The sequence below is a fragment of the Caretta caretta genome, chromosome 17 (assembly GCF_965140235.1).
Source record: "Caretta caretta isolate rCarCar2 chromosome 17, rCarCar1.hap1, whole genome shotgun sequence".
NCBI classification, from domain to species: domain Eukaryota; kingdom Metazoa; phylum Chordata; order Testudines; family Cheloniidae; genus Caretta; species Caretta caretta.
The window spans coordinates 18,064,557-18,087,372 of record NC_134222.1 but is presented as its reverse complement, the minus strand read 5'-3'; the positions used below and the strand labels follow the sequence as shown (position 1 = coordinate 18,087,372).

Below are 22,816 nucleotides of genomic sequence, written 5' to 3'. Positions count from 1 at the left end.
TGTTCAAGCACCCCTGCTGCACAGGTCACTTTGCTGCACAGGTCACTATCTTGCTGCCCTCATCCCCTGTCTGTGCCTTCTCTATTTAGACTGTAAGCTCTCAGGGCATGGATCTTATGATCTGATCTATCAGTGGGATCAAGTTCTGTAAATAATAAGAATAATTCCATATATGGTAGCTGAAAACCACACTTTACCAACTGCACAGCAATGGTTAATGTGCAAGTATAGTGGATCTGCCAAAACATTTTTTTCAGTTAATTTGAGATGTATTAGCAATAATAAATAAGAGTAATAAATGCAGTGAAATTATGCCTGCATTAATGAGAGGAATCTGGTTCAGGTGGGAAATCTACATACCTATAATAAAGATGTATACAATGGAAGTTAACTGAGAATACTGAACAGTTGGGATTTTTAAAAACCTGTATTCAGTGACTGGGAAATTTAAAAGCAAGAGACCAAATTCATCCCTAATGTAGCTCCACTGAAGTACTAGTTACATCATAGTTGAATTTGGCCCATCACATGTAGGATCTAAAAAAACAAAGGGTCAGATTCAGTGCAGATCTTCTGAGAGACGCTGCATAGACAGAACAGCCCAGAGGGGAGTTACAGATGGCTTTACACTACCTTTGAGCTGCTCAGATTCCAGGAAGCTGCTGCTGTGACCCAAATGACTCCCCAGCATAAGTCAGAGCAGCCTTCAGGGCTGCTCTATCTTACGGCAGCCTTTTCTGTGCTGCCTATATACTGGAGCAGCATGTAGGGACCAAAGTGAGAGCCAGGAGATCAGTCCCACAGTGTTTTGTGACCTGTAGCAGCAGTTAAACACAGTTCCAAGCTCAATCAGTGATGTAGGTGTACAGTGGTACTTTTGCCAGAGGCAGAAGCTATATAAATAGTGTTGCTAAAAACAGCCATCTTCATTTTAGCTCCATTCAATTGTAATATTTGCCAAATGCCTAAGCATAGGTGCCTTTTAAACATTTCTAGACATTTAAGTAAAGAAATAAATAACAAACAGGAAAGGATTTTTCAAAATCTTACAAGAATTGAAAAATTTAAGCCCTCCCCATGAATTTAAAAACTATTTTTAAAGCAAGGCCATTTAAGGATCAAAATCTGTAACAGCTATGAAAGGTCTCCTGCTTTTGCAAAGAACTTTGATCTGCATCTTCTTCCCTAAGCATTTCCCAGAATAGAGCTTGGCATATTGTGAGCAGGTAGTAGAAAGATTGTGAAGAAATTAATTAAGTCAGGCAGCTTCCAACCTAAGAAACTCAATGAGTAGGCTGTTAAATTGGCATCTTTCTCTCTTTTTCTAAAGGGCAGATCCCTTTTCAGAAATGTTAATTAGGCACCAGATATTGAAAAGCTAACTCAGCTGTCAAAAGGCTTCTTGCAGGAAGATTCTTGACACTGACACAGATGCAAGTTGACTTCAGCAGCACGCAGTGCATATGGCTTAGAAAAAACCCAACTATTTTACAAGCAGCCTAATTACACAAATTGAATGTGAAATTGGGAAAGTTTTCTAATTGCTTCTCTTTTTTCCTATGTAGGAACACAATGCAACAATACCATCACTGATTTACCACACTTCAAAGACAGTACAGTCAGGGATGTGGAAAAACAGTGTTGATGGGATTTTTTAAAAATTTGTTTGCTTCATTAATATAACAGAGATACCTTTAATATAATAAAGGTGACACAGGTTGCACTTCAGTTTCCAGTGTGTTTTCAGCACACAGGAGCTCACTATTAGACCATGCAAAGTGCTCTAAATTTCCACTCGGGAACATGAGCCAAATCGTGAAGTCTGCAATGTTGCTTTCATGGGAATTTTGTTTGAGTGAGGACAGCAGAATTGAGTCTAGTGGGTGCTGCTGTGCTCAGCAATATCCAGAGCTCCTAGGAACTGATGTGGGTGATTCACTAGGAGGTACTGTTCCCTCTCAGTCACCAATGGACACACACATGGTTGTAGGGGGAACTGTGATGCTGAGGATACTGCCTGCTTGATGAGATGTAAAGCCAAAGTTCTGAACACTTGCATCTTTTACAATCCTATCACACTTTTCACAAGAACATCAAGTGTGGGTGCTGCCAAAATGATTTGTACTTTCTGCAAAGTTACTATGTTTCTGCAGACTAATTGGATTTGAACAGTTAAATTCTTAAAATGAGAGCTATCCCCATATAACTAAGATGAACCTTACATAAGACTGAATATAAATTACTTTAGATACGTTAGAGGAAAGTGTCATGTTTTGTTTTTCTTATAAACCAAATGCTCACATGGATATTGGCTAAGATGAGACACATAGAGCAGCTCACAGGCCATCTGGATAACAGAGCTGCATCATTGCCGATGTTGTATGTACAGAAAACAGGTGGCCGATAGTGGAGGGCATATAACAGATAGTTCAGCCACCCTGCAGTATAACTTTTCCTCAATCTAGTCCTTACTGTTGTGTATTATGTGTACTTGCTTTAAAGACTCAATGTGCCAGATCCTCAGCTGGTGTCAAAGGCATAGATGCATTAAAGTTAATGGAACTACTCTGATTTATACCAGCTGAGAATCTATCCCACCATTCTGAAGACACATACTGCCCCTGAACGTGAACTTCTGAAGCAGCATACACAATATTGCCTTAGGACTAATCCTGCAAGATGCTGAGCACTCTGGCCCTGACCCAGCAAAGGATTTAAGCACATGCTTAAATTAAAGCACATTGAGTATGACTATGACTTCAAATCAAATATATGTAATATATGACTTCAGTGGGACTACTCATGGGCTTAAAGTTGTGTGTACTTACATGCTTTGTGGGATCAGGGCCAGACTTTGCAATATCAAGCCCTTATACTGTAACAATGTGATTTAACATGGTTAGTTCCTAGAAGTTTGTTATCCTTTACTCTTGTTCTAGATTTATTTCAATTAACTTGGCACCATTCATAACATGTACATTTATATTTTATTTTACTTTTATATTGGAGATGATTTTATACAGAACAATCCATTGTAAATTAAGAAAGGTAGGTTGGCATGAAGCATGAGTTTAATATCTAGCACAATTTCTCTTTGCAAATATACTCAATGTAATCAGGACATAATTCACCTAGTACAATGAGCACTCCCACTTCACAGAAATAAAATAGCTTTGCCTCTTGCTTTCTGTATTTTCTTAAATGCAAAACACAGAGAAAGAAAGCTTAAATCTCTTTCATTCAAGTGCACTAATCTAACTTTTACAATGCATATAAATAAAAATTCATATTATTTTAAATTATCTGTTTACAGTATTTAAATATATCACTGTATGTAAGAAATACTGTCTGATGTGTCAATGTCTCTTGAGTTAATTAGAAACATTCCTATACTGGTCCATAAGGTCCATTTTTGCAAGTCTTAGTTTAGGGTAATCAAACATTACTGGAAGGTGCCAGAAATGCTGATTGCATGATATCACATAAGCTGATTGGGTACAATTAAGTGAAGAGGACAGCATAGTTGAGCACTTGCACACACAAAGGTTACAATAGATAGGATAAACTATTTTTTAAGGAAGAGATATAAACTTCCTTGCTTTGGAGCAACCACAGATTGGCTGTGATTCAATCAGTGAACTGGCTCATTATTGTAAATCAAGTACCTTGAGCAAGCCAAGACAATACTGGATAAACGAGAACTAGCTGACATAATTTATTTCAAAAAGCCTTTGACACAGTGCCACACAAGAGGCTATTAAGGAACTAAGTCTAGACATGGTGGATGAAAATGATTAGAAGCGCGAAAAGCTTCCATTCAACAAGAGACTGAAAAGACTAGAATTGTTCAATTTAGAGAGGAGATAAATAAAAGGGACACAATAGAGGTATACTACCTGTCACCAAGGCTTAATAAGATTTAAAAAAATCAGATAGATTGGATAAAGATTTTTTTAGAAGGGATATAAAACCTCATGCTTCAGGGCATAAGACAAACAGAGGGGTCAGGAAGAAATGTCTCCTACTGGTAGTTTATTCTATCATTGCTTACTAAAGGGTTTCTTATGCTACCTTCCTCTTAAACATTTGGCACTGATTACTGTCAGAGACAGACTAGATGGACCACTGGTCTAATTCAGTATGGCTATTCCTATGTATCTCAGTGATTTCTATGAGAACAAGAGAAAATCCTAATATACCAGTTAGGATAAGATTTGAAGAAAAGGGGGAAAAAAAAAGCACCCATTGCTTCCCCTGAGTTAAATAGTCTGGAGGGTCTGACAGCTATTTGGTATTTTTCTTTAGACTCAGTAAAGTCTCAACATCATAGAGTGAAGAGACTCGCTGGCAAGGAACTATGTGAGGCTATGTCATAGGATGATAGGAATGGAAGGTGATGGTCTGAGAGTTATATAAAGTGAAGATAAACTCTTCCTGCTAAGCTGATGAAGTATCCACATTTGAAATGCTTTTCTGACATGTACCCGAGACTGTACTTGAAGCTAAAAATCACATCATATAGAGCAGTCTCTTGGATGACATCTCGCTTGCCAGCCTGGATTGAAACTGTCAGTTTGTAGACTCTGAAAATCAGTGAGCTTCAGAAAACTGGCAGCAGAAATCAGAGAGCACGGTACATCTCTGCACTCACTACAGGCCAAATCTCAATGGGATTTGAGCATGCTCAGAACCCTAAAAGGAAGCACTCAGCACCTCATAGGATTGGGTTCCTGGGAAAAAAGATATTAAAACCTGTTCTAGGTAAGGTAATAAAGGTAGAAGTGCTTCTTCTGTTAGCCAGGTTCAGTTCAACATGACTGCAGTAACTCTTTCCTTTCTGGATCAGGAGTGCAGTTCATTATCCACAGTTGGTTAATCATGAGGTAGATTTACAGCAGGCTTTTGGTTCTGAAAAGATTAAGGCAATAAAATATAAAGAGCAAAGGTGCTTCTTTATGGTGATCAAGGTCCTTTAACTCTCCTACCTCTGAAAGAGTCTCCTATAGTAGATGGGAGAAGGGAGGCAGATACAAAGGAGAAAAGTATCTAATTGGATGTAGTCATTCTCTCTCTCTCTGTTGTAAGGATCTGGGCAGATAGCTAGAGCTATAGGACACTCAGCTAGATGGTGCCAGCCATCTGACTAGTACAGTGTATGGCAGGTCCTGTGTTACCATCTGTTGTGCAAAATTTAATTAAGGAAACATATGGGAGTTGGAACTTGGCCTGTGTGTCATACAGGGAACTGTGAGTTAAAATTAGGACAAGGCCCTGGCTAATATTCCTGACTCAAGTATCAAACAAAAATCCTTACAGTTAAATGGCTTTTCCTTAAGATCAGTTCTTCACAGCTTTATGAGAAGTTCTAATGAGGATCAGTCTTTATCGCACAACACTGTCTGAACACTCTGAGAGTATGTCTTCACTACCAACGATAAAGTGCTGCCATAGCAGAGCTGCCGCAGAAGTGCTGTAACATGGCTATGTAGTCTCAGCACCAGCGCTGGGATACAGCTCTCCCAGCACTGTAAAAACCCCCACCCCGCATGAGGGGAGTAGCTCCCAGAGCTGGTGCACTGTCTACACTGCACTTTACAGCGCTGAAACTTGCATCACTCAGGGGTGTGTTTTTTCATACCCTGAGCGAGAAAGTTTCAGGCTGTAAAGTGGCAGCGTAGACAAGGCCTAACTGATGTAGGCTCCATTGCGTGCTGGGGATTTGCACATTACCTTGATCCTGCTCCAACTGAAGTCAGTGGCAAAATTGCTTCTGACTTCATTAGTACAGGATTGGGCCTTAAAGTCCCATCATCTTTAACGAGAGCAACCCACTCAAATCCCTACACACTGGTGAGAGAAAATACTTTGTATTTCCAAAGATGTAGTTAGGTAGTTTAGTTAATATATATAAAAAGTTATCAGCATCTTTGCTAAGAGCGGTGTTCGTTTAGCATGGAAGATACTGAGTTTTAGGCATGATGCATGTATGCCAGGGGTAGGCAACCTGCGGTACGTGAGCTGATTTTCAGTGGCACTCTCACTGCCTGGGTCCTGGCCACCGGACCGGGGGGGCTCTGCATTTTAATTTAATTTTAAATGAAGCTTCTTAAACATTTTAAAAACCTTACTTACTTTACATACAACAATAGTTTAGTTATATATTACAGACTTATAGAAAGAGACCTTCTAAAAACATTAAAATGTATTACTGGAACGTGAAACTTTAAATTAGAGTGAATAAATGAAGACTCGGCGCACCACTTCTGAAAGGTTGCTGACCCCGATGTACGCTATGTACTGTAGCTTGGTTTATCACATATGATGCGTTTTGTTGGTTCCCACAATACCAATAATGTAATGTCAAAGGTGTCCATCACTGGCTTCCAGACCCAGTCCAGGATGTGCACATTTTCCAGTTTACAGAGATTACATGGGTCACTGATTTCCAGAGCAGAGCTGAAATATATCAGCATGCTTCTAGTTTTACAGGTTTTTTATTTTTTAATGTCTAGATGACTCAGCTGGACTCCTCCAAACCTCCTACTTCTATTGTTCATGGACAGCAGAGCAGAGGCTACTTACATAAGAATTAAAAAATTCTAGTTGAATTTCATCAATGGATACTTTGCTAGCTTGATGTTTGAGTACTGTTTAAACTACACACAGTATATAATAAACAAACTGGCTAAAAAGCTAGATTCTGAGCTGCTCTAAATGGGTACAACTCCTCTGAAGTCCATGGAGCTGCATTCATTTACATCAGCTCAGGACGTGGCCCTAAATATGAAAGTAGCTGCATCCATACAAAGAAATGTTTACTCTGTTCTAATGTGGATGTTTCATTATACTTCAACCCCAAATGACACTTGAGGCCTTATTCATCCCTAGTGTAACTCCACTGACTGATTTTCCACATGAAATTCACCTTTAAATTCTAAGGAAATTATCTGAAAACAGTTTCCATTATTCCTCCCACACTACTTTGTTCCTTGAAGCGGCCATATACAGCTCAGGCAGAGCACTAGAAGGGGCAGATATACATACATTAATAGGTTTCCTGGAGCAGACATGGACCTCTCTTCCCTTCTGGCCTGAACCTCAAATGGGTTTCCAAATGAGCGTTTCCTTAGCATGGCCTTCACTAAAATCTTTGAAGAAGGAAAAACAGATCAGAGAAGATAGGTGGCACAGAGTTTTCATCATCTTTATAATGCTGCTCTAAGCACTAGATCAGAGGAATATAATGATTACTTCGTTAATTTAATAAAATTGTAATGCTGTTTCACAGGTAAAAACTGAACTAGAGGGATCTGTATAATAGCCCTTAGGTTTCTGTTTGGTATAAATGCTGATCCATTGGCTACTGAAGTTAGATCTCTGTTTGCAAAGCATTGCTAGAAATAGCTATATGAATACTGTCAACACCCATTGACTAGAGGGAAGGGAACAGGCTGGTTGCCTGAGCACAGGACTGGGAGCCAAGAGCTCATAAGACTTAGTTCCAGCTCTGACAATGACTCCCTTTGTGACTTTGGAAGTCATTTTAAACCTCTTTGGCCACATCCTCAGCTAGTGTAAATGAATTAGCTTCATTTGCTTCAATGTAACTATGTTGATTTACACCAGCTGAGGATCTGGCCACTTTAAATCCCTTTTCCAATCTGTGAAATGGAAATAATAATGTTCTCTTATCTACCTCATAGGGAAGTTGTGAGAGTCATTAAAGGTTAGAATGTGGTTTTATCACAAGCCCCAAATAAGGAGAAGTAAATAGCCACACCACCTCAGTGGCTGGGTGAAGGAATTGTCACAATTACCCCACCCTAGTGGGATTAGTCACTAAATTTAGATTTAGATTCAAGTTCAGATTCTGTACTCCCTCAATCCTTAACTCCATTTAGGTGCCTGGTGTTTAAGTTTGGGGCCATCTCGGTTACTAACAGATCTTATTGTTTCTATTTCTAGGTATCAGGATTCCCTGAAGAATATCAGATACCATCACTATAAGCACAGTATAAGACTTTAGCTATTGTGGAGATGCACGAGAATAAACAGATTATCGAAGTTTCCAGGGCTGTCAAATAAGCTGTCATTTTGACTTTCACTATTTAACAAATAGTTTAGGAAAAGAGAAGCCCTCTGACTTAGGGGAAAAAACCATGAGACACCTTAGAACAAGTTTTACAGTTCAATCTTATCTAAAAGACACAGGGTAGCTGGCTCATGGTGATGAGGTAGGCTCACAAATTCTGCAATATTTCAGTGATTGCATTCTAAAATCAGTAGAGAAACATGGGGCCGGATTCTCAGCGGATGCAAACTGATGTAGCTCCATTGAAACCAACCAATGGAGCTACACTGATTTACACCAGCTGTAGCTCTGGTCTATGGATTTTTCCCCAAATTATGGGATGGTATTAGTATTTTCCTCCCACATGTGGAAGTTCTTAAGCCACCAGCTTTAGACCTGGCTTACCCCCCTTTGCTTTTTAAATAAGTGAGGATATGTTAACAATATTTTGTTTCAATAATTGAAAAGCAGGCATGTAGTTTTATGCCAGGAAGACTCTTCAGGACCATGACCTATATTTGTCTGGAATACTGCACTTCATATGTCAATTTCAGGACATCTGGTCACCACAGGCACACTTAAGCATAACCTCAATTTGCAATCAGTAAAGTGTCCCCTTTTCATTACAATTTCATCTTTTCCTTTCATTAAACAAAAAAATTTTAAACCTGCCAGGACACATCTCATAAAGGGAAGCAAGTCTTTCAGCTCCTGACACTGGAGCCCAGTGTTTAAGTGCCTAAAGCAGAAAGGCTGAGTTCTTAACTACCCATTGTAATTTTAATGATTTATTTTAAACCTGGAGGTCAATATTTTGCAGTGTGTTTATTATTCCATCACATAGAAGATTCTGTAGGAAAAGGCTTCACACATTTATTTCTAGAGGGAAAATACCATATGATTAAATTGCCTTCAAAATGGGAAAAGAATAGGATTCGAGTTCTCAGGTCTATATCTCTAGAGGTACCTAGTGCCCACTGAGTTGCTACAGGCACCTATAGCTTGGTACTAAGCCCGCTGAAGTCAATGAAAAGACTCCCATTGATGTCATGGGCTTTTGATCAGGCCTTACTGCTGATCCAAAGAGAATATGCTCAACAACTACCAGAGCGTGTCCTATGCTGAATTTTCTGGGCCATTTGCAGCTCTGCTTCTTGCCTTGTCTATGTACACGGGTGGCTGCACAGCAAACCGTGCAAACAACCCTTTACTCTCCCTCACTGCTCTCCCTTTTTCCAGTCGTAGTGGTGGTGTTGGGATTGGAGTTACATATGCGTCTGGTAATAAGTCTTTGCAAATTTGAATTGCTTCTATCATTTGCTTCCTCTGGTGCTGGCCACCTGGGGAGCTTGGCCCTGCACCTATTATCTGAGTAGCCCCTTTGACGTCAATGCTCATATGGATAAGGGCTGCAGGACCAGGCCCCCATGTGTTGGAGTACCAGTAAACCTTTTGAGGTAAATGCACAGCTCAAAGGCATGAACAACTCCCACTAACTTGAATGGCTAAATCATGCACATTATACACTGGAAATTTGTCTACCCCTCACGTTGAGATTGCTTCACAAGCTGATGGCTCAAAGAAAGTGACATATCTCCCGGAACATAAAAGCTTAGAAAGCTCCTGTTTTCACTTACTACAGCAGGCAAGCTTGGGATTGTCTTGACGGAATTCTTCACCTCCTCCTCAGTCACCTCCACCACAGTGCAATGCTCTTCCTCCAGAGGCAGTGGATCCTCCCCAAACTTTGTTAGCCAGGGATGCAACTACATGAAAAGGGACACAAAGAAAGCGGTGAACAAGCCACTGCAGAGAATCCTAAATGTGTATGTCCCTTGTACTTCACACAGTGTGGATAGATGTTAGTTAATATTGAGAAATAATGACTATAGGGCTGATTATTATTACAAGCTGCGAGTCAGGATGGCTCCATTTTCCACATAGGTTGGCACATGCTGAATCAACAGGCTGAGGGCTAACTCAGAGGTTCTGTTGCACTCCAGCAACTGTGTGTAGTGTCTCTATAGACCTTAAGAGACCATCAGCACTAATTGTCATGGGCTGGCATTTTCAAAGGGGATAAGAGAGTTAGGCACTCAATTTCCACTGAATTCAGTCAAAACTTATGAAAATCCCGTTCATCAACAGCAGCTCTCTCTCACATACACAGACACTTTAACAACCCAGGCCCAGGAAAAGCGCCATAATGTGTTTTCAAACTTGGGTGCCTAAATTTAGGCACCTAAACAAGTGGTTTGATTTTCAGAAGTGCTGAACACTCAATAACTCGTGAGTTCAGATGCTGCTGCAAATGCTCAGTATCTCTGGAAATCAGGCCACCTAGGTAAACATATAATATAGTACCCAAGTCTGAGCATTTTGGCCTAACACTAATGTAATGTTTCAGGGTCATGGAGAGGCCCCCATACACGATGTGGTTACATGGCTATGCAATTGCCCACACAACTTACCTTTTTGCCTAGATGCCACACAGACTAATGTTCATACCACATTACTAAAAAAAAAACATGGCCACCCTCCTACCACCTTCCGGCTGTTCAGCTTGTTTGCCCAACATATGAGGGTCTTCAGGGGAGGTGGATTACATTGCAAACTAGGGGATTGTTGGATAGGACGCAGCCAGTGGAAGGAGGCACAGATGACCGTGAGGGAGCAGGAAGAAGCTTGTTAGAGGATGTGTCTTCTTTCCCAAATAATTAAACGCCACAGGAGTGGCTCCTATGTGGTTTAGGAGCCTCAGATGTACCTGCATCTTCCAGCAGGCCTCCCACTTTCCCTCCCCAGAGAACACTTCACCTTCTTGTGCTGCTCCCTGCTCCTCTAGTTTAGTAACCACGTGGCTTATTAGATGATCTTGTAATTAATTAGCATTGTCCCATAATGTCATATGAATCAGTTTAGGGCATGGGAGGCCTGTGCATAATTTTGGTCTAATGTGCTACATAATACAAGGGGTTTCAAGTATAAACAAACAGTACTGGAGTGGGGCTCTTTGATATCAGTGTATTTGTCCAAGGGCTGGCACCTATGGAGGTTAATCAGAACAGCATCCACTATGCTTTTAAAAAATACCTGCCTACCTCCTGGGGACTAGTCCACAGCATTCAATCAGACTGATGTTTGCTGCCTACAAACTTTAGAAGGAGTTTAGTGCAGGTGTCCAGAGCACTTTTCAAGAGCTCAGCAAAGAACTTCTTTATGGCACTTAATTAAATTGTGTATTCCAAAGATGATTATTCATGCTTATAACAACCCTCTTCAGAAGCAAAACACCACAGTCAACCCTAAATGAAATCATTTTTATTAAAAGTATGGAATATCTAAGTCGTGTGAGCATTTCAATTAGGAGACAAGTGTATTTCGTGCATCAACATGATTCAGAAACAGCAATTTCCTTATGTTCCCCCATATAATTTCCTTGATTTTTTTTTGTTAACTGCAATTCCAAACTGAGTTTGCCAAACAATTAGACCTAAATAACTGTGAATAACAAGAGTGATACATCTGAGATGCAAATTAGGAGAGGGTAGATATAGTTAATCCACCCCCACCCCTGCTTTATTCAACTTCAGTTTCTCTGGGCTGGTCTACACCAGCAGCGCTGCGCTGGGAGAGAGCTCTCGGCTCCCAGCGCTGGCCACTATCTATACTCATCTGTTCCTCATCTGTTCATCTATACTATCTGACGCTTTACAGCGCTGAAACTTGCTGCGCTCAGGGGGGTGTTTTTTTCACGCCAGTGTAGACAAGCCCTCTGACTCTTTTCAAATAGGTGAGACTTCTCAGTGACTAATGATAGCAGAACATGGTATCAGTCCTGAAACAAAATGTACAAAGCAGCATGGAGCATCTTGCTCCATCAGGGGTGTTCGTTGCTCTGGATTCATGAGCTTTGCAGAACAACGACCAAGGTAATGTTGACAGAAATGGACGCTACATTCCTTGATCCCATTCCTACATGTATAACAACAGCCAGCATGGTATGAACAACAAGTACATACACGTATAGTATTCAGCTTCACAGTCACTGCAACACACATCTGTGTCTGCTAGACTAGGGAACAGGTCTGATCACTCAAGTTAGCCATCTCAGTAAAAAAACAAGGTTTCAATCTACAAAAGTGTTTGTGGGAAACGCTGTCAGTGTTTTATCCAGATTTTGAACAATTTTAATTAAAAATCCCCTTTTATTAATATTCTCAGAAATAAGCAGCATCAGAGTGATTTTAAGTCATACAAATATGGAGCCAAGTGAATGTACTCACCCTTTGAGCTATGCTGGTAAGTTTTGTCACATTACAAGTAATACAAGAAATATGAAACCAACTGAGATTACATGAAACAATTCCAAATAAATATAACATTCATGATGAATTTACCTTAATCTCAGGAACTGTTATCCTCGTTTCTGGATTTTTATCCAGCATCCTTACAATCACTTCTTTGAGCTCTTCACTTATCTGTGGCCTGATTAAAGAAAACACCAATATATGGTTAATAAGGTAACTACAAATGACAATCTTATGCATAAAGCTTCTCGTAGTAATATTCTGTTAATTTGCTCCGTTTACAAGTACAGAATTCTCCCCCCCCCACACACAACTGCCAGGATATTCAGACTGGGAAGTGAAAATCAATTCTTCTTAGGCCTTATGATCGCTAATAAGGATAACGTACACCAGATTCTGCCTACAGACAAAGGGGTTGTACAGGAGCAAATAAAGGCATATCTAAAGATTGGGGGTTTTATAGCTATTCTGAGGGCAGAATCTGAGACAAAGAGGTATAACTGATGGGCACAATCTAAACGGTGTTGTACAAGTGACAATAAATACATCATTTTGCTTGCAGAAACATTATTATTAACAACAATGTGTTGGAAAGAAATAGCCCTGTTTGATATTCAAATCTCAGGTTGAGTTTGCAGGTTGTATTAATTGAAAAGTTTCCACAAATGCTTATGAAAATTGATTTCAAATTTAACATTTGTCTGAAGCTTTTGCAACCAAAAGGCTGCAGAACTGTGCCAGAAAAGGGTCAAAGAAGGGAAATAGTTTCAATTCCCAAGATAAGGGTCTTATAAAAAGTAAACAATCAACACAAACGGTAGCAAGAACATTTGATTTTTTAAAATAGTTTTTCCTGGGTTTAATAATCTAGCCCCCAATCTTGTAAACCCCTCTTCACACAAATGGTGGTTGCTCATGCAAGTTGTTCCCTTAAATGGATTACTGTCAAAAGCAAAGGACTGTATGATCAGTAGTATTAACAACACCGGTAAGGACTTTTAAAAACAAAAATAATGTTTATTATGACAATACTCTGAAATAAAATTACATTAGTGTGTGTTAGCACTGTGATAGTTAGTTGATGATCTCTGTCAGCATTTCTCTCATAAACAGTTTTCAGTGGTGCATATATTTGCTCAAAGCTGGAACTTGGCAATGTAAAATTTCACGCCAGGAGAACACTTCCCTCCCATGAGAATACATTTCAGTGCTCATGAATGTGACAGATTAAAAATGCTGGTGATAACTAGGCATAACACTTCCCTCTCTCTCCTCTTCAAAAGCAAAAGGAAATAAACCAACCATATACAAATAAATTACATTCAAATCATATTAAGGGACATACCAGTGTGATGGATTTGGAGCTGCTCTGTAATAACTTATGAACACTGTATGTTGACCTGGTTATTGGGACATTCAGTGTATGAATATGTTGGTTTAGTCTAATAAGGGACTGTCGGGAAAAACAAAAGCAGGAAGGGCCACCATGGCTTAAGATAAGCCACTTCTCAGAAAACACTTACGAGTTGTTAAGAGACAATGCCAGAACTATTGGCCCTAAGGACTCTGGCTTGATCTCCTACTGAGCCTACAGGAATGGTCTGGACCAGAGGAGTAAATGCCTGGGAATTCATTGAGATTGGGCAGTAGTTGTTTGGGGGAACCAGACTCAGACACAGTAACATACTGGCCTGTCTAGGTTACCATCAGTGGATGGGAACACTTTAGGTCAGAAAGACATGTTTTAAAATGCTTTTGTTTTAAAAGCTTTGTTCCACTGTTAAAATAAACAACACTTTTGTTTCAAGAAGTCTGTCCTATCCCTGTTCACCACTGATCACAGACTGAGAGGAACTGCAGGTACCCTAGTTCAGCTGGACCTCAGGTGGGTGAGAACAGTTGATCCACAGATACTGTATCCCAGGGCCTGGTATAAGAACAAGACAATTGTGGCATTTCACTCCAGGAGAGGTAAAGGTCTGAGCCCTGAAAGAGGACAGAAGTGCAGCTAGCCCTGTAACTGTGATAGCTAGCAATGTGAGAACAAAAGGGCCTGATTCTCACTTACACTGAAGCTCTTTAATACTGCTCTGGCTGTGTAAAGGGGTCATAAAGCGGTACTCTTTAAACACCACAGTGGTGCCATGGCGGGTGGAGGGAGGATCAGGCTCAGACAACGGGAGGGACAGGAATGACCAGTAGAATACTGCCATTTTCTAGACTACCAGTCACATGAAATTTTAAGCAGAGGGCAGGAAGGGGAAAAACCATGACACTCTTATAACAAAGATCTGGGCTATAGAAGATACTAATACTGGAGCAGAGAGCAGTAGTCAGCAGGTCATAAATAAGTTGTCAGGGCTGCTAACACAGCAGGTAGCTGAGATAAAGGTGAGATGGTGCTTTCTAAAAGGCCTAAGATCTGTCAGTGCAAAAGCAGTATTAATGTAATTTGTTTAAAAAAAAAAAAAAAAAGACAGCACAATGGTCTACTCTGATATTTTTCTACGAGCCAGAAAGACTTCTAGGCAGACACAGAAATAATGAAAAGTCATAAGAAAGGGCGAATGCATGGCTGTCTTTGTTGCAGACAAGCTCTTTGCGAAATTCATGCAGTTCTGGGTACGTTACTGTTGAAATTAATTGAATTACCCAGTTAATAACAGAGAGAGGAAGGAAGGAAAAAATGGCCTTGCACCGGCTATTCACTATGTCAATGCTAAACAAAATGCCCACCACTTACACCAGCACTTCTATGCACCATGTCAGAGAAGATGTGCAGGACACTCCGGGGCAATTCAAAGGGACAGTATGTGCACCAAAAAGGGGAAAATGTCTTCCATGTGTTTGGAACATATGTGTACAAACGTGTTTGTTTGTCTCCCATTAGAGACTCATGGAGTCTCCCTATTTCTCCCCTTCACTCCTCCATTTTAAAAGAACTCATGTCGTACTTGACAATTTTTTTAGTGGAAGATTGCACAATACTTTGGAGTTCGTTAACACTATTTCTCAATCAGCCAGGGGTATTGTTAAAGCATGGCACAGGGCTTCTTCACAATTCAAACATGCTGCAGTATTGCTAACCACAACCATTGAGACAAGGCCTCAAATAGTCACCAATGGGCTTAAAAACCATGAGATTTTAAATAACTTTGGGGTCTTTTTAATTGCCTTCTGTACTTGGAGCAATTAGGGTTCATGTTTTCCAGCTTTTTCCCCACAACAAAGGGAGCTGGAAATGTCTTTATTTTTCTAAATGAAAACTAAGATTCTCGAATATTCCCAGGAGCTTGGAAGAACACCTAGTATCGTGAGATTCATGACAAAATAGTGAGAATTGTCAACATTGCATGCTACCTCCATTGTAGGTCAGAAAAAGAATGACTTAACTTTAGATCCCTATTAGAATCACACATATAATATTTCCTGCACTCTTAATAGATTTCTGGACACAAAACCTTTACCAATTTGTTGTTAGTCCTGAATAATTTTTATTTAGTGTCAATTGTAACATAACCCAAGATGAAATTATACCTACATCCATTTTCTTAAATATCTAGCACAATGCACAGGAGTTTAGATGCATGATCCTCATTTATATGAATAGAGCTGCATATCTACAGAAAATATTTACCCACTGTTTCTGGCCTAAGGGGAGCTGAAATATTGGAGCACAGAAAGTTACATTTCTTTCTTTAATCGTTCATAAAGCAGGGATTGAGTTTCCATGGACCCTCTGTAAACAGAAATGTGTGTCTTTTGTAGCCATGGTAAAATGCCCCTATATATAGCTGGGTGCTAATTCTGTGGGAGGTCTGAGGTGGAATCAGTCCAGTGAGTTCTTGCTTAATATGCATCTCTCTGTTACCATCTTTATCAAATAAATGGATTTAGTTTAGACAGCAATCAACACACAGTAACTTTTTCTATCTCTTAACATCTTAATAAGCAGCAAGATTTTTTTTAGACTGGGAGAATCGGTCAATGAGAAGTCAAAATAAATCATGCAGCAAGAGTTATTCCTGAAGGAGATGGCTGCATGAAGAAAAGGTTTCTTTACGCAACCCAGTTAGCCCATTAAATGTTAATAACTTACTGTGGAGACAGATGGGAACAGTCACTCGTAAACTGACTGCTAACCCAAATATATGATGGGCAAATTGCCCAGGACCTGAGAGAGCAGAGACACGATTGTCTACGTAAGCAATTTTTTGCTGCAGCTCTGTTAAAACAAACATCCATCCAAAATCATGCAGCAATGGCAACACAGAATGAATTACCTTAATGGGTTCTGTCCATATTTGCAATGCCTTGGGCCTGATTATCTGTAATGGGCTGATGCCCTCAAACCTAAGGGCCAGATTTTCAGAAAGACTCAGTACCCACAATTGGAGCAAGATTTTCAAATGAGTTCAGCTCCCCATTAGGCACTTAAGACAAATAAGCAGATTCTCAAAGGAGCTCACTTTGGAGTCTAAGAAGTTTTGATACTCTGGACCTTATTTGAGTGCCTAAATGGGAGCTGAGCTCTTCATCTGGCCCCTTCCTGATTTAAGTGGGAATTTGAGGATGCTCAGCTCCTCAGAGGAGAAGGTCCTTAGCATCTCAAAAATGATTCACGCCACTGGATAATGAATATCTGGCTACAATTTGGGCTGTGTGACCCTGGTACTTTACCAGGAGCATGTTTCATTAGAGTTTTAATGTCCTCATGCACATTTCTAAATACTGAAGTAATTTTATCTCTAGATTTTGACTAAAATGAAGGATTAATTAATGCAAGTAGGTCAGAAATTCTGTATCTGGATATTGGGCTGAGTTGGAAAAAATGCAGCTTTGGGTTCCTCATCCAAAAGCAAATGGAGAAATAAATAAATCATCATCCAAAAGCCAGAGTGAAGGCCTGAAGCTGTGAAATGCAGAGAAGTGGCAGATATGTTTACAGACGCTTTATAGCCCTGTCTACACGACAGACAGAGCCATGTTAAGTGGAACCAGGGACTGACGGACAGACTCATTTGACAGCGGTAAGAAAACATGGACCACATAACAGCATTTTTCCCACTACAACTGTGTGTTAATTTGGTTGGCTTGTATTCATCTGCCACACTGCACAACCCTGAGATCAACAGATCAATATTATTAAGGCCAGAAAGAACACTATGATCATGCTGTCTGACTCCTGCATAGCACAAGCCATAGAATTTTACCCAGTAACTCTTATAGTTGAGGGAATTCATTATCATCATCATCAGTACATTCTGTGAAAATGCAGGCAGCTGTTTCATACAGCCTTAGATCCTGGTGCCAAGGGTGGGGATTAAAGTTAAAGTTGTTTTTCACATGGTGCATTGCACTTTTGAGATATCCTCCGGCACAGACGTGGGGCCTGATTCTCTCCTGCCTTGCATGTGGTGTAGTCATTTACAGCCTGTGTAAAGTGAGTGTGAAATGCTACCAATATCAGAATGAAAGCATTTTACACCCACTTTGCACAGGTGTATGCGACTACGCAAGATGCAAGGCAGTGAATAATCAAGCCTGTGGGAGACAGAAGTACTGGTTAAACAGGTAACAGACACAGTGTTATTCCCCCCCATTCATGTTTGAACTAAGGCAGAACACTATTCAAGTGAAGTGCTGCAATAAGGAACACCCACATGGTTAGGAATCATGTGTTTATCATGTTGCATGTGTGGGATCAACCTTGCTACATCCTAGTTACCAACCTAGTAAAAAATCCCATCATAGTGTAGGTGAATATTCAGGAAGAGAGCTTTCCATACATCCAGTCCTTCAACAGCTTTATTTCATCCTTTGCAAGGCCAACCGTTATCCTCTAACACAATTCTCGTTCCCAATTAATATTCCGCACAGGAAGTATCAAAGGACGTAGCGCTACATTATTATCCAGTAGTACAGCTCTACTGTGTCCCACATCAAGCTAAGCCAGGGTCATGAGAGTATATCACTCAGACTTCTATTACCTCTGTTACCATAGGACTTTAGTAGAGGGCGCTACTATTCTCATTCTTAGGGGGTGGGGGTGGGGAGTTGGTTCAGGATCAGACCCTGGAAAACTTACACGGGTGAGTGGTTACTAACACAAGTAATCCCATTGACTCAAATCAGAGTACTTCTGTGAAGAACTACCAGTGAGCACAAGAGGTTCACAACATGGTTCATAAGTAACTTGATACAATTTGCAGTAATAAAGATATTTTCTACAGTAAATATAGAGACGCAGAAGACAACAGAGCCGATAGTGAAGTAATCATTTATTGTTTTGTTCTGTTTGTACAGCACCTAGCACAATGGGGTTCTGGTCCAAAACTAGGCACTACAGTAATACAAATAATATATAATAATAAAAATAATATTTATCTTAGGTAAAACTGGCAATCATTTCAATTCCAACACTGCAGTACACGCAAAGGGGGAATAAATACTTTCCGTCCCTCGGCAGATTCTCAGCAGCTTAGATAGGCACTGCTTCAACTAAGGGAGAATCAGAGGTTTTGATATTTTATTTTATTCTAGGAAGTTGAGATTTGATGTTCCATTTGGATCTTCTCATGTCTGTCTCTGGAAACATCACTGGCACACATGCCCTAGTACAATAATATTGCTTTGGCTGATTTTATGACATCATAATGGGGTTACTGATAGAAGCCAGGAGTCTAAAAATCTGCAGACAGACTTTTCAGCCAGCTAGTTCAAGCTGACAGAAATAGAACAACTGATTTCTGTGGGTCAAGAGAACAGAGCCTTCACATGTATCCCCTGGGACTCATCCTTGTGAGCCTTCTGGGTCATGCTGCCTCTGCCCTTCCCCTAGAAACAAAATACCCAAACATCCTGCACTCACTGGTACCAACATGACTCTCACAGGAGCTCCCACGATAGCCCCCTCATATATTATTAACTATTAAGTTTTAAACTGACTCTCATTTGTAAAGCAAATTTTTGGATGGGCATCAATGAGGGAAAACCCCAACCCCATAGTTACAAACAGTATGAAACTACTCTCATTATTACTACAGGATGCAAACAACAGGACAGCTGTAGATGTCACTATTTCACTGTACTACTGGGCATGACAGAACATTTGTTGCCCACCCACTATTGCAGGGTGAAATTCCCATCTCGGAAAACATTCCTCTAGACTGATGCTATTATCCTGCTGGATTTGGCTTCCATGGGTTTCTTTGTTCTTCCAGCCTCTTGAATTACTGACTTCTTTAATATAGTCTTAAGTCAATTTATTTTCCCTTACTACTATTTAGTTGCATTAAGTGTTAGCTTCATTGGTCACAGAGTCCTAGATCTTAAGCGGTGATAAAAAAGGGACTATGAAAACCATTAGGGATGCCAGGGCTTGTGATACTTTCTTGGCACTGCCAAAGAGGTAGACTGCAGTTTCTAATCAATTGGTGAGCCTGCTTCATCTCTTGTGTATCTCTATTTATCCTGCCTTTTTAGCAGGCGGAGTTAGTAGAATATCTTAACCCTGCAGCGCTCCACTAGAATACAAGGATCGAGATGAAGAATTCTGTTACAACAGAAGGTTTCACAGATAGATTGTAGCCATATGTGTTTCCAGCAGCTTCCTTCTGATTATCCCTCCATTTCTTTTAGAGTTTCCTTCTCTATACACAATCCTTATGGAAATTATGGCCACATGTACTGGTAGCCTCCATCACTGTATTACAGCTATTCACTAAAACCACTCACTTCACGGTAACACTATTAGCTTATCATAAGTGATGAGGGTAGTGAACTGCTGGATTTGGCTTCAAGAATAAATATCTTTCTTCAGCAAAATTTGTGAACATTGCACACAGTGCCACACTCTGGTTAGCGGAGGCACCTGAGCTGAAGCCCCTTGTCTATAACCGAGAGGGCAGATTCCAGAGCATTCTCCATTCACTCCAAACCTTTGGAATATGCTTCCTCCTAAGGTTCACAACAGCCCGAGTTTTTCTGCATTCAGGACATGCTGCAAGGCCCACCTTTCTTCTCTTGTCTGTGAGATGGGTGTTGGACAGGGCTGGTGCTCTGGGGAGTGTATTGGGGTTGGTTCGATTCTGTTTTTTATATATATGTATGTTGTCATTAGGTTATCTGAGCTGATCTTGGGTAACTGATGTGTCTGTTTGTTTTATAGTACATTTTTTAAGATTAAGGGTGCTATGAGCGTTGGAGTGGTATTCTTTTGTTAGACTTTGTAAAAACCCAAACAAGTAAATAAATAATCCCCCCCCCCATGCTGATACCTCGGGCGATACCAACCCTTAGTTAAGTATCTTGTTTTGGTCTAGCATTGGAAAACCTTGGTTAGTCATTTAGGGCCAAAATTCTATCTTCACATATGTTGCACCCAGCTCCAGCTGACTTCAGTGAAAACTGCATATGCTCATTTATGGCCAGAATTTGGCCGATGGAACTTATCACTTTTACAAACAATAGCATGTAGAACAAGCAAAATAAAAAAAGAACAGAGACAACACAATTTAAACAACATCCCCAAAGCCTCCAGAGGGAGGCTAGCTCAGCTGGAGAGGAAAGATAGTTCAGTGGTTACAGTGCTAGATTTTGGAGACCCAGGATTCAAGTCCCTGCTTTGCCACAGACTTCCCGTGTGACCTTGGGCAAGACACCTAGTCTCAGGCCTCGGTTTCCCATCTATAAAATAGGGACAACAGCACTTCCCTACCTCACAAGGGTGTTGTGAAGATAAATACATTAAAGATGTATACAAATACAGATTTATATTAAATACGCAATAAGATACTACAATAATGGGGGCCATAGGATAGACAGAAAGGAAACCTCAGAACAAACAAATACACACATAAAACTCCGCACAGAGTCAGCACGATAGCCACCTGTTATCATGTATGTTGCACAATTAATAACATTGCAGACTGCACTTTATTTTACAATAGTGCAGTAAAGGTTACTTACTCTTCTGGGAACTCCACCACCTTGTTCTTGATCTTGTTATGGAGAGCCAGAATGTATTCATCTATAAAAGGGCACTACAAAACAAATCAATGATTTTCCAGCTGTTAGGCATCTCAAGTGTTTAGCAATTGCCATTCAGATATACTTGTTACATGTTTCTTCTGAATTTGACCCAGAAGATACATGCAGGGTATGTTAGTAAAATCTCCCCACCTCTCACAAGCAGAGTTATGCCTTACTTAAAAAGTTAAATGCAGAGATTTTAAAAGAGCAGGGTTGCCCAGCGAATGCAGCACTAGAGTGAGACTCAAGAGATCTGGGTTCTATTCCGGACTCTGCCACTGACCTGCTGGGTGACCATGGGCAAGTCACTTTGTCTCTCTGTGTCTCAGTTTACCCATCTCTAAAATGGGGGTAACAATACTGGCCTTCTTTGTAAAGCACTTTAAGACCTACTGATGAAAAACTTTGTATAAGTGCTAGGTATTATTGTTTACCATACAAGGGTAATTAAGAAATTCATCTCCAAAATGAATAGTGGAGATTCACCTGTCTGAGAACAAAGATGAAGCAAGAAAATTACCCAAGGCCAGGGGATGGAATCCAATCCACCCTGCACACATGCAACTTGCATCAACGCTGCGAGTTACCACATAGCCCCTATTCCAGTCTATGGAATGTGCCTGCTGCTGCTTTAGACTTCTAGACAACAGTTACTGGATTTGTGTAAGCACAGATCCAATGGTTCCATTCCTACCCCTCTCCCCTCAATGCTCTCCTATACACCAGTTTATCTGGAGCCGCTGGGAAACCCTCATTCATAGCATACACACAGGGGTCTAGTCCCCATGTGGTGTTGCTCTGTCAGCCAGTGCCATGCAGGGCTACCATGGGGATTTTTGGTCAGGAGGACATTGTATGGAGCCTCCACTCAATAGAATATATGGGTATATTTTTATATGATACATGGAAAATTGCTTCCTTCTTTAGTTGCCTGCTGTGATGTCAGTTCATAGTTCTGGGGCCTCCTCTGACAGCTGGTCATATCACACTCCCCCTGACTGTATTGTCTGTTTCCAAAGTCATTGACTTTTGCAGGTGAAACGGAATCTTGAGCTTCAAGTCTTCACAGGTAAGCGAAGTAGGACCCAGCTTTCAAATATATTAAGTTTTAAGGATGACATTTACTTGGGAGACTGTTCACGATCTAGGATCTTAAACAGATTTAAAAATGCTTCACAGAACAGCTTTACAGATCTTGGGCACTAACCACCTACATGATGCCTAAAATAGTCTTCTTCAATCCCTTTTTAAATGTTCTGTGCTAAATTCAGATACATGAGCTCAGTGCACATTTGTTTCTAATGTAACTTTTTCCAGTTGATGGATATATGCCTAAATTCTGGTTCTTCCTATCTGAGCACCATGGGCAGGTGGGTAGGAGCGGAGCTGCTGTGACTGACTA

The 22,816-nt window shown here is 40.4% G+C and overlaps 1 protein-coding gene across 7 annotated transcripts in view; it reads right to left on the bottom strand.

Moving 5' to 3' along the window:
- Nucleotides 1–22,816, bottom strand: part of CAMKK1 (calcium/calmodulin dependent protein kinase kinase 1) — a 203,850-nt gene that overhangs the window by 16,514 nt on the left and 164,520 nt on the right. For 6 of the 7 annotated variants that reach the window (XM_048824468.2, XM_048824472.2, XM_048824467.2 and 3 more), the window contains exons 12-15: nucleotides 21,352–21,425; nucleotides 12,472–12,559; nucleotides 9,709–9,837; nucleotides 7,045–7,148 (exon numbers count right to left, since the gene is read on the bottom strand). In XM_048824468.2, coding sequence (XP_048680425.1) covers nucleotides 7,045–7,148; nucleotides 9,709–9,837; nucleotides 12,472–12,559; nucleotides 21,352–21,425 — 395 coding nt within the window. Of the gene's footprint in view, nucleotides 1–1,653; nucleotides 4,909–7,044; nucleotides 7,149–9,708; nucleotides 9,838–12,471; nucleotides 12,560–21,351; nucleotides 21,426–22,816 lie in introns of those variants that run through there. The other variant, XM_048824473.2, reaches the window with a different exon arrangement.